Raw genomic sequence first — 11,066 nt, forward strand, 5'->3', positions numbered from 1 at the left:
TACACATACACACACATATATTTACATAGTTCAGAAAAGGAAAGGAATTACAACTCAGGGCTCAAATCAGTTCTTGCAGTGCTGTGTGGATTCGGATGAACTTTGAAAACCAGTTTATTACAAAGTCTTAATTTAGGAGTGTCCTACTACAATCAAAGAGCTTATGGGGGCACTTATGTAGCACCTTCAGAAACACCAGGCTGGCAGCTATGGAGAACTCCAGACTCTGGGTCCTCAGAGGGAGCTTCCAGCTCAGAGCCAGAGGGAAGGTCTTCTGGTTGGTAGAGCTGAAGGAAGAGGTTAGGAGGGTTGAAGTCTGACAGACCATATATTTGTGGTCTGCATGGTGAAATCCTTGCCTGGACTTGAAGCAGAGCCTGACCTAGCCCAGGCAAACTTTGTGATCACATTCATAACCCAGCTTCAGCTCCAGAAGGGGCTTGTTTAGACCATAGCGTCTCTTGAGTCCAAGCCAGTCTGCCTTCACCTCACACACCCAAAACCAGTAGTCATAGTGACAGAGGGCCAGCTGACATTCATCTATCTCCTCCCCAAACCAGAGGAGGTGGTGAGGGGGAAAATAGGGGCTGGAGACACCGTTTCAAAAAGCCACCCTTAAAAAAAAAAAAAAAAAATGTCCAAGATTGCCTTGCTTTGAGGCTCTTGCCCAGGCTGACCGCAGCAAACGGAAGGGACACCGCAAACACAGGAGGTCTCAAGCAGAGAGAAAACCTCGGTGCTCCAGGCCTCCCGCTCCAGGGAGGGAAGAGGCTGGCTCAACCGTATCCCAGATACCCTCGGCGTGGTGGAAACCCCCCCCCGCCCCCCCCCCCCCGCCTGCGGTGCGCAAGGTGGGAAATCTTCCACTGCAATTGTTTCTAGTCAGACAACGGAGGGCCCTTTTTCACGGTTTTTCTCCTCAAGGAGTTTAGGGGAGCGGCGGAGTCCCCAGGCCTGGGGCAGACACAGAGGGAGGGGCGGCGGCACCAAGGCTTCCGACACTACACTCATTCCGTCCTCCAAGTGCATCCATTCCCCACCTTCTGAGTTCCCTCTGTCCGAATGTTCTGGTTCCTCGAGCCTTCAATTCGGCTGGGCCAGGGCCCGCATTGAAGCCACGGACCGCTTGCCCTGTGACTGGGGATCGTCTTGGGCGTGTTCCAGAACACCCTCTCGGAAGGAGAGCTGGGGGAGGAGGGGCCTGAGCCGCCCACGGTGCCTCGGGTCGGTTACCTGAGGATGGTTCTAGGTTTCAGAGGCAGCCGTGAGGAAGGAGAGCTAAGTGGACGCGGCAAGGGGGAGGCATTTGAGATGGGAGTAGGGGAACAGGGCCTGTGTGGTCTAAACATTGATGCCGGTAGTTGGACTGGCCGACAGACACACCGATCGGCTTGGAATAATAAAGCCCCCATAGAAGGGCAGACGCATCCCATCCTCCGCCAGGGACATCTTTACCTACTGCCACTCTGCCTCTTAATGGATGCACACTTAGGAATCCACTCCGTCTGCGGGAAACTTAACTGGTGGCAGAGACCACAGACCAGAAGTCGGGAGGCAGGGGGAGGCTGTTCCAGCTTTAGCTACCGTATGCATTCTCAATTTCTTCCCTGCATTCTTCTGCCAACTTCTGGCAAACTTCTCTCCCCTTTCCCCTCTCTTCCCCCACGCCTCCACCTTCTTTCCGACGAGACTGGTCTCCAGGGCTCGTCCTTCCCGGTTCTGACTTCGTCTTAAAGCATTGATTGACGGTTGCAATTATAAAGGATGATGGCTCGGGGAGGCTCCCGCAGCCTTGATGAGCCCGAGGAGCGCAGTCCTGGCATATTTTATCCAGGCTCAGCGTTACGGGGCCGTGCGCCCCATTCACCCGGCGGGCTGCAGCTGAGGAGGTCTCGCACTCCCCACCCGCGAGGATGTAACCGCCTCGCTCTCCTCCCCCGCCTCCACTTCTCCGCTGTTCCGCGCCGCATTTCAGACAGCGCGCCGGGAACAGCCCGCCCTTGACCTGACCTGAGAATTGTTGGCCAGCCCCGCGCGCTTAACGCATGCAGGCTGCAAAGGGAGTGAAAAATGTCAAGATTTTTAGGACTGGTTCAAGTTTCCTGGGCTCGGAAAACACAGGTCCCCAAGTATAAGACCCACCCCTCCCGCGCGCCTGGGTGGGAGAAGCCTTGCATGACCCACACAACCTCACACGAAACTTGCAAATCAACATTCTTGGAAACAATTTCTAACGTCTACTCCATTTCTACTTTTTGGTAGTTTTTTTTTAAGAAACCAGAATCATTACTTTTCTCGTAGCACGTGTCTAGCTTCCAGCCTCAGAAGAAACCTAGATTTTTTTCGAAGTCTCCACCAAGTGGCCGGGATAGCCCGAGGGAAAAGAGAAGCAAGTTTACCAGCCTACAGAAAACTCAAGCTCTTCCTAATTTTTCAGCCCCTCCCACTCAAAAAGCCCATCAGAAGGCCCTTTTGCCTTTCTCTGAAGATTAAGTTTAGCAAGAATTCCAGAGTTCCGCTCCCGAGCTCAGGGGGCTGGGCTATCCGCCCCCGCTTCCAGGCTCCCCCAGCCGGCGTCCAGAGCACTTTGTTCTAAGATGAGAGGGGTTAAATTTCAGGACAGACATACAAATTACCAAGGAGCACCGTATTGGCCGAAGCTTTGAAAAAATAAACTTGAATAGGTGAGAAGTCGTGCCTCGTTAAAAAAAAAAAAAAAAAAAAGATCCCTTTCTGGTACATGTGTAAAGAACTACTTAAGACATCATCTGCCACAGCGAGTAGAGCAGGAGGAAAAACTGCTATCAATTTAGACACTCTACCCCTGGAAAGACTTGTGTGTCAGGGGTAGTCGCAAATGGGGATGGATTCACAATCACTAGGAGAGTATCTTAATATATCATGGCCCCGTCTTTACTGAGGAGGAAAATAAAAGGTGAAGTAACTATCCGGGTGATCCAGGCTCCTCCAGCCCCTCCCCCAACCAACCGCCCACCCTTGCCCCAAAGAATAGGTGAGGTTTTCCGAGAGTTTGGCCTGGATTATCGGAATCTGCATCTCTGTAAAAAGGCTTCTCAGTAGAACTTTTTGGCTTCATTTTCTTTGGAGACTGTTGCCCCAACCCAGGGGTCCAGGCGCGTCCCGCTTTGGTATAGCCGGTGCCCTTCTCGAAGTGGGCGGGGAGATCCGGTCTTGAGAAAGGAGCTGGCTGGGGAAATAATCTTGGGTAGGTGGTCCAATCTAATCTATCTCTTCCTCTGTAATTGAAATGGAGATGTGAGTCAGCTCCAACTCAAAACAGTGAGACTCCACTCTTGGAACCACCCCTGTCCATCCTCGGGACAAACCAGAACAGCGAGTGACGTTCTCGAGGACGATCCTGGCGCCAGCAGGCCACCAAGCGCTTAGTGAAACCAGCTGAGCCCTTGCGTTGCAATTCCACGCCCCTTATCCCCTCCCCGCTCCTCAACCCGGACTAGGAACTAAAGCCTTAGCACTAGATTATTCAGGGCCACCGTTCACGTGAATCCGCCGGACTGGAAGTGTCCTGAGGGAAGAAGGGATTCCGCGCCGCCTCGCTCGCTGTTCTTGGATCGCGGGGATGGGTGGTCGGGAGGCTCTTGCCTTAGGAAAGCCCCCGCGCTAGGGGTTTCTGTTCTTAAGATCAAAGAGTGCCGGGCCGCGCAGAGCTGTGTTTGCCAGCCAATTTGGGCCCCTTTGGGGCAGAAAAGAAAGTGGGGGGGGGGGTTGCTGGAAAGGCGGGACTTGCGGTGATTATCTTCACCCTCCGGCTTGCGGTGCAAAAGTATGGAAAGTGCTAGGGTTTGGGAGGTTACGCAGTTCGCAGGGTGTCGGCTCGTCCTCCGACCTAAAGACAACTTTTACGATTAAGAGGTGGTGGCCAGCTAGCGCAAAGGCGTGGGGCAAATTCTTTCGCTTTCCCCCCAAGGTTTCTTGTCTGGAAACTGGGGAGACGCTTCGGGGACCTAGTGCCGGGTTCAGACCGATTTTCTTTTCAATCCAATATAGACCGCGGGTAGAACAGGTGGAGCTTGGTGGGGCTGAGGCTGCGGACGTCCAAGATCATGAGGAAGGAATCAGCATTTACTGTGAAAAATGTTAGCGATGGGCGTGGGACCAGCGTCTCACTAGAAACACACCAGGGTTTGTCAAAAGTGCTTTTTAAAAAAGGATGCGTGTGCTTAAACTATTTCGTTCTCTATCTCCTCCCCTTATAAGACAATAGATGTAGGCGCCTGGGTGGCTCAGTTGGTTAAGCGACTGCCTTCGGCTCAGGTCATGATCCTGGAGTCCCCGGATCGAGTCCCACATCGGGCTCCCTGCTCAGCAGGGGGTCTGCTTCTCCCTCTGACCCTCCCCCCTCTCATGCTCTCTGTCTCATTCTCTCTCTCGCAAATAAATAAAATCTTAAAAAAAAAAAAAAAAGACAATAGATGTTTGTTCCTCAGGGTAAAAAGGGTCCTTTTCTCTCTAAACTCAGTCACTCAGGGGCGCCTGGGTGGCTCAGTTGGTTAAGTGTCTGCCTTAGGCAGGGGTCCTGATCCCAGGGTCCTGGGATGGAGCCCCGCATGGGGCTCCCTGCTCAGTGGGGATCCTGCTTCTCCCTCTCCCTCTGCTGCTCCCCCTGCTTGTGCTCTCTCTTTCTGTCAAATAAATAAAATCTTAAAAAAATAAATGCAGTCACTCATTTTGGGTGATTTCCCTGCCCTCCTCATACCCACCAATTCTATAACAAATAGCTGCTCTGAATTTTCTCTCAATTCCCTTGTCTGTCAGTAGTCCTGCAAGTGGCCAGCATACCCCCCATAAATGCAAGCAAAACCTCCCTCCAAACTCCAGAGAGCCTTTCAAGGAAACCAGAACAGAAGACCCAAAGTGCTTTCCTACATGCTTTGCTCTGCCCCCAAGGCTCCTGGATGCTGTCCCCAGCCGGCCCCCTACCCCTCTCCCCATCCCACCCTTCTGAATTCTACTGAGATCTAAATCTGATTTCCACTGTGGAATGAAAAGGAAGATAAAGAGCCATTTACAAATGTCTTCTTAATCCCCCATGCCTTTTGGAAGAATGTCTGAGTAGATCAACATTGTTTTTAATAATTACTTTATATCAACAAAGGCAAATAATCACTACTTTAAGGAAAGATCATGGATTTCAGAATCACATCCATGGGTTCTGTTTACAGTTCACTCTCTTGACAAGGTGAAGGATCTTGGGAAAATCACTTGACCTTTCTGATTCAATTTTGTCATCAGTAAAACAGGGTTAACAAAGTAAACTCTATACTTGCATGAAACAGTACCAATAAAGCAACATACCATGCTCTTAATAAATACCAGTTCTCCTTTGTATTTTCTTTTCCCCTAACTTCACCCACACTCATCTTTCTCTAAGGAAAATAACTAGGAAGGGAATCACTAACCATTCTAGAACCATTAAAAATAAGATCCTTCCAGTGGGAGGTACCTGCTAACTTGACTATCTTGCAGCGCTTGACATAGTTCTCAGGGACCTAATTACACCCCCAGATAAAACTGCTCACCAAACTGCTTATGTTCATCTGTATTCAGATTATTTGGAGTTTAAAAGTTAAGTGTGTCTTTTCTTACTTATTACACAAAAACACACATATCAGAGCTTCCCAAAAGACTAAAAAAGAGGCAGCCTTTATTAATTTGATCGAGTTCAGTCCACATGGTTCTTCCAGGCTTAACCTCTCAAGTTCACACTGGTTATATTTCAACTCTTCCCCAGGTCTTCCCCTAGACCTCAAGGTCCCCAAACTCCTAAAGTTCCTTGAAGCCAACCGGATTTCTCAGAGAAATTTTTGTTCCAATAAGGTGAAGAGTGAGGAAGTGCAACCCAAAGAAATAGCTTTATCCTGAGGTAGGTTCTAGTCTTGGGGAACAAGACATCTGACTCTTGCCCTTCATAAAACATCCCTAGCAGTGCTTGGGGGAAGCTGGGCCTCCAGGTGGGAGTCTGTCCCAGAGCCTTCTCCATACCTCATCTCAAGTTCAAGGCTGAATCTAAGATAACCCTAGACATTATGTCTGGGTAGAGGCATTAAGTAAAGGAAAAAAAAAAAACCAAAAAACACTACCAAGCCTCTGTTCTCCCTTCCTCCATAAATCTTTCTTGGTTTATTAAAAGAGGTGGTAAAGAAATCCTTTAGCTCCAGTCAGAACTTGTAAATCAAGGCCAGTAAAGAGTTTGGGAAGCACTCTTTTGGAGTTGGGCTGAGGCAAGGAAGGAGAAGAGGCACCAGAGTTTAGCTTCCTGGAGGGAACTGGCTGCCTGAGCCCAACAGCCAAGAATCAGAACATGGATTTGGGTGACTGACATTCTAAACTGCACCACCAATAAGGCTAGCCAGAGTTTAGGGTGACATAATGGGCTATCTCATTTTCTGCTGCATGATGTCTACTTTCAGAGATCCTTATGGGCACAGAGCTTACTGGAGGTTATTGCTGGAATGAAATCAGACTCCCAAGAGTGCTAAGGGGACTAGATAACAAAGTGTATGTAGTGTCTCAAGAATGTTTGCATTGTGTATTATGTACCCCTAACTATGCAGACATAACTTCCTGTGGGTAATAGACAATAACATATTGAATGTGTATAATGTATTCTATTAATGCACTTAATTTGAAGAACTACATAAATTTCATAGAAATCAAAACAATAATGTTGAGCACATTGCAGAAGAGTCAATAAATACTTGTTATAGGACATACTTCCCACCATACAGATTTGACTCTTTTGTTGATGTAGACAAATACTTCGTTCTTTCTTTTTCTGTTTCTCTTTCTCTCTTACATTGCTACTGTATATCATCAGTAAAATTGCCCCATTTGGGAGAAAGGGGAAAAAAAAAACCCCTAAGCCAGAAACCAAGAATTTGGACAGTGTCCCAGAGCTAGTTAACTTTAAGGGAACAATCTGGTTATAACCCCAAGTCTGCTGCTCTTATACCACACTGTGATTATCTTGCAGGTAGGCAGAAGGAACAATGTTATGATTTCCACTTTTCTATGTGAGTACAGACATTTATACACAATTTTCATGTAACCACCAGTGTGCATAGAAGGAAAATGACATACCCACCAAGGACCCATAGGGACAGCTTTTGAAATAAACAGAGGCACATTTCTTAATACAACACAACTGAATTACTGTAAAGTTGGAAACCCTGACCCATCTCTACATGCCTTGGCCTCAGTTTTGTGAACCACTCCCCATCCCTATCCTAACTTGCAGTTTGCTCCCTCAAAGCCACCCCAGGACCTGACACTCTCTACTCCACGCGTGGGTTCCTCTCAACGGGCCTGCCCTGGGCAATCAGAATCCAATCCAAGAGGAAACTCACCTTCAGGATTGGGGTAAGCCCTAACTGTTCAGACTGATGGCTCACAATGCCCCCTTTTCCTCTGTCAGCCCTTTGGGTGACTTGTCTAGCCAAGAAACCCCCAGGAATGACCCTCCGCGCTCCTTGGAGGCTACCCCATGAATAGATGGAATTCTCAGTGCCAGTAGCCGCCTCTGGGTGCCTAAGATGTTGCCAACAGGGACATCTCACAGCCACCTGGGAATACCAGGGTATGGGGGAGGGAGGGTGCTAGGGCTCGGAAAGGGCGGGAGGCCGCGAAGGAGATCGGAAAGAGGTTTCTTTTACCGGAAAATTGACTGGAATTTTGTCATCCCGGGATCTGACGCCCGGAAGTGCCTGGAGAGGTTTAGGGTGTTGGGGTAGACTCGCTGGGCGCCTCCTTCCGTACTCTTTTTTTTTGAGGCTCAGTCTTTAGCAGTCCCTCCGGGGCTAGACAGACGTTCCGCAGGTTCTGGCTCTCCCGAACCTGGCTGATCCCAGACTTGAGGGTGTTAGATCTCTATTTATGCTCGGGATGGACCTGCCTCTATTCTACAGCAATGCCCGCGCCCTGTGAGTCCCAGTGCGGTGGGTAAAACGTAGCAGAGAGAAATGCAAAGGGGTCTCCTTCTACCACCTGTCCCTCTTAATTCACCCCAAGAGTCTGAGGGACGCCGTGGCGGCGGGGGTCGGCATATGTGTTCTCGGGGACCCCCACGCCCTCTCAATTCGCAGCCTCCCAGTCCCCGCTGCGCGCGACCCGAGGTGAGGCGGGAGCGCGGGCTCGCCCCGCGCACGCGCCGCCCCTGTCCCCGGCTGAGCGCGCCCTCGCCGCGAACCCCCCGCGCGGATCCCCGGGGCCGCCGAGCCCCGGGAACGCCTAGCCGGTCGCTGCCTGGAAGGACTCCTTAGCGCGCCGCCGCGGTTTTGCCAGGCGAAAAAGATTAGACATCGTTTGTGTTTCTCTTTCGCCTCCCTTCTTGTGCTCATAGGTTCTTTTTATCTGCAGAGCAATTGATTCAGTGTTGCACTCTGCCTTCCTCGTGTTTTCTTTTCCTAAGTACAGATTTTGGGGTGGGGGGGTAACCATTTCCTCAATTGATACACCATAGGGTGTAGTTGGCCCAATAAAAAAGCAATCACTGCACTCAGTGGAGTCAGCTGGTTATCAAGGGAGAAAGAGGAAAAGCCCAAGCCTTGATTTTCCTTCTTGTTACAGCGGAGCTGGAACTCAGAGCTCATGACAGGCCTCCGCGAATTCGCAGGGAAATTGCAGTTCGAAAGCCTAAAAACTGCTACAAGAAAAGGCACAGGGCCTTCAAAAACTAAGGGAAAGGACAAAGGGCATGACTGCCAACAGACTAATAATTACAGACCGCTGGAAATCACTTCCCTTTAGTCCTTTACTTTTAGGACTAATTGCATGTATTCTTGCTGTAACACTAACATTTTTTGTTCTTTTCAGAAGTGAAAATTAGCTTTATTTACTCCTGTTTATAAAAACAAGCCATGCTCATTATTTTGGAAAATAGACAGTAACCCTTAAATTGTAATCCTTAACTAATGATGAGGTGTGTGTATATGTATACATATATTTATTAAATACATATATTAAAAATATATGGTTTTTTGCATGGCTTTTATTCATCAGAGAAACAAAAGGGTCTATAGTATCTGCAATGAATGAGATACCATACTGTGGTGTGGCTTGAAACTTTACAAATATCTGAAAGCTATTTGTTAAAGTTTGATCAATGATGACTCCATATGGTAGTTTCAAGTTGGTCAAATTTTAGCTTATTATCTCTGATTAGAAATTATCAGAAAATACTAGTGATGAAATATATACATTATAAATTTTTGATTCTGACTGTTTTAGACTAATGGATGGGCATCCAAAAACAGTGGATATAATGAATAATATTGAAATACCCGTTTGCTTTTTTTTAACTTCAAGAAAGATAAATGTGTGATACATACATGGGCTTATGTGCTTTTAATAGACAATAGGAGAAGCAATGACTTATAATGCTAAAGACATCAATGAGATTAAATTACATGAATTAATGTAGTAGCAGAATAATAAATGGATGATAAATAGAGCAACTCCTACTTACCAATAGGTGTAAGTCCGCGCTTTAGAGAATCTTGTAAATTTCCAGTATCCGAATTAGAAGACATTCTTAGTAAAATTATAGGTGGTCCTTTGGCTTAAAGCAGAAATCATTGAGCATAAGAAAGGGTAGAGCTTGTCAAATTTTGTAGTCCTCGGTAGGACACATCAGACTACAGTAGCCCTTAGTGAAAGTTTAAAAAATTGCAAAAAAAAAAAAAAATCCAAGAATTCAGAAAGTTACAAGTAAGTCTTTCCCTGGACTCTGTACTTTTTCCAGCATTACTGGCCTGCTGTAAACCATGTATCCTGTTACATGATGGTTTCTAATCAGAAGAATGGGAACTTTTGATAGGCTTAGATGGATCACATGACTCTATGCAAGTTGATAAGAGGACCCTGTTATAAAGTGACAGCAAAAGAGATAAGAACTTGGGGCAGATAATGGCAAAGAAATGATTAACTCAGAAGTGGAGAGGTGCTATGCAGCACAGAGACTGGAAAGTTGTAAAACTGAGGGGTCAGAAGATCATACTTAGTGGATAAAACTCCAAACCAACTTAAATCTACTAACTGAGCTTAGGCTTGTGACATACCCCCTTGATGTCATCACCTCTTGGCATGGAGGAGGACAGACGTAGCTCTTCTGACCTCTGTAAACATATTTTAGATGATAACATTAGCACACATTAATTCTTTAAATGGTGACTAGAGATATGATTGACACTTTAAAATACTACAGGTAGCATTTCCAGGCTTATGGTCATTTATTTATTCATGTGTTGTCAACCAACTTTTTAATCACGCCTATTCATTAGCTGCAAAGTTAATCTTAGCTTATTTGTTCATTAGTCAGTTGATTAAAAGGGCAGCCTATCTCTTTACCCCCAATAAAATAAAGCTTATACTTTGAGGTTAGTGCTGGCAAAATGATGAATGTATAATACGTCTTCCATAATTTTAAGTTATTATTCTTTGCTTGAATCCATGGGAAAAATCTGGATCACTCTTCACCATGGAAGAACTATTATTAAAATGGCCAACAGTAGTTTTAGGTTCCTGTTAAATATCCCTATTGTTCTTCAAAGTAATAAACTATGGATTCTTAAAATAATGCATATCTTTTCCCATGTTGTGAAAGAGTTGTCTGTTTTAATTTCTGTAATGGAGCAAACTTCTTTTCCCCCTGAGATTCTATTTAGAAAACTCAAAATGTTTATGTACAGCATTTTTCCCATCAAAATTATATTTTCTTGGATTAGATATCACTGCATATAATAGAAAAGTCAGAATAAAGTGGTTTAAATAAAACCTTTATTTTTCTCTTAGAAGTTCAGATGTAGACAATCCAGGGATGGTACAATAGCTCTACAAAGTTGTTCAGAACCAGGTTCCTTCCATTTTACTACCCTTTATCTCTTGTCCTCATGTTTCAGAATGGCTACTAGAATTCCAGCCATCATTTTATACCAGGAAGCAGAATGGAGGAAAGGCAGAGAAAACACACTTCTTTTTTTTTTTTTTGAAAACATACTTCTTTTTAAGGACATTTCCTGAAAGTACCA

At 46.4% G+C, this 11,066-nt stretch overlaps 1 protein-coding gene across 1 annotated transcript in view; it reads right to left on the bottom strand.

Annotated features, from left to right (window-relative positions):
• Positions 1 to 9,881, bottom strand: part of NR5A2 (nuclear receptor subfamily 5 group A member 2) — a 137,644-nt gene extending 127,763 nt beyond the window's left edge. The window contains exon 1 of the mRNA XM_064594038.1: positions 9,506 to 9,881. Within this exon, the coding sequence (XP_064450108.1) occupies positions 9,506 to 9,569 (64 nt within the window). The 5' untranslated portion in view covers positions 9,570 to 9,881. The remainder of the gene's footprint in view (positions 1 to 9,505) is intronic.
• Positions 9,882 to 11,066: the final 1,185 nt, after the last annotated feature.

The sequence above is a fragment of the Mirounga angustirostris genome, unplaced genomic scaffold (genome assembly GCF_029215605.1).
Source record: "Mirounga angustirostris isolate CCGP_5_RB_7025 unplaced genomic scaffold, mMirAng1.0.hap1 SCAF_6, whole genome shotgun sequence".
Classification (NCBI taxonomy): domain Eukaryota; kingdom Metazoa; phylum Chordata; class Mammalia; order Carnivora; family Phocidae; genus Mirounga; species Mirounga angustirostris.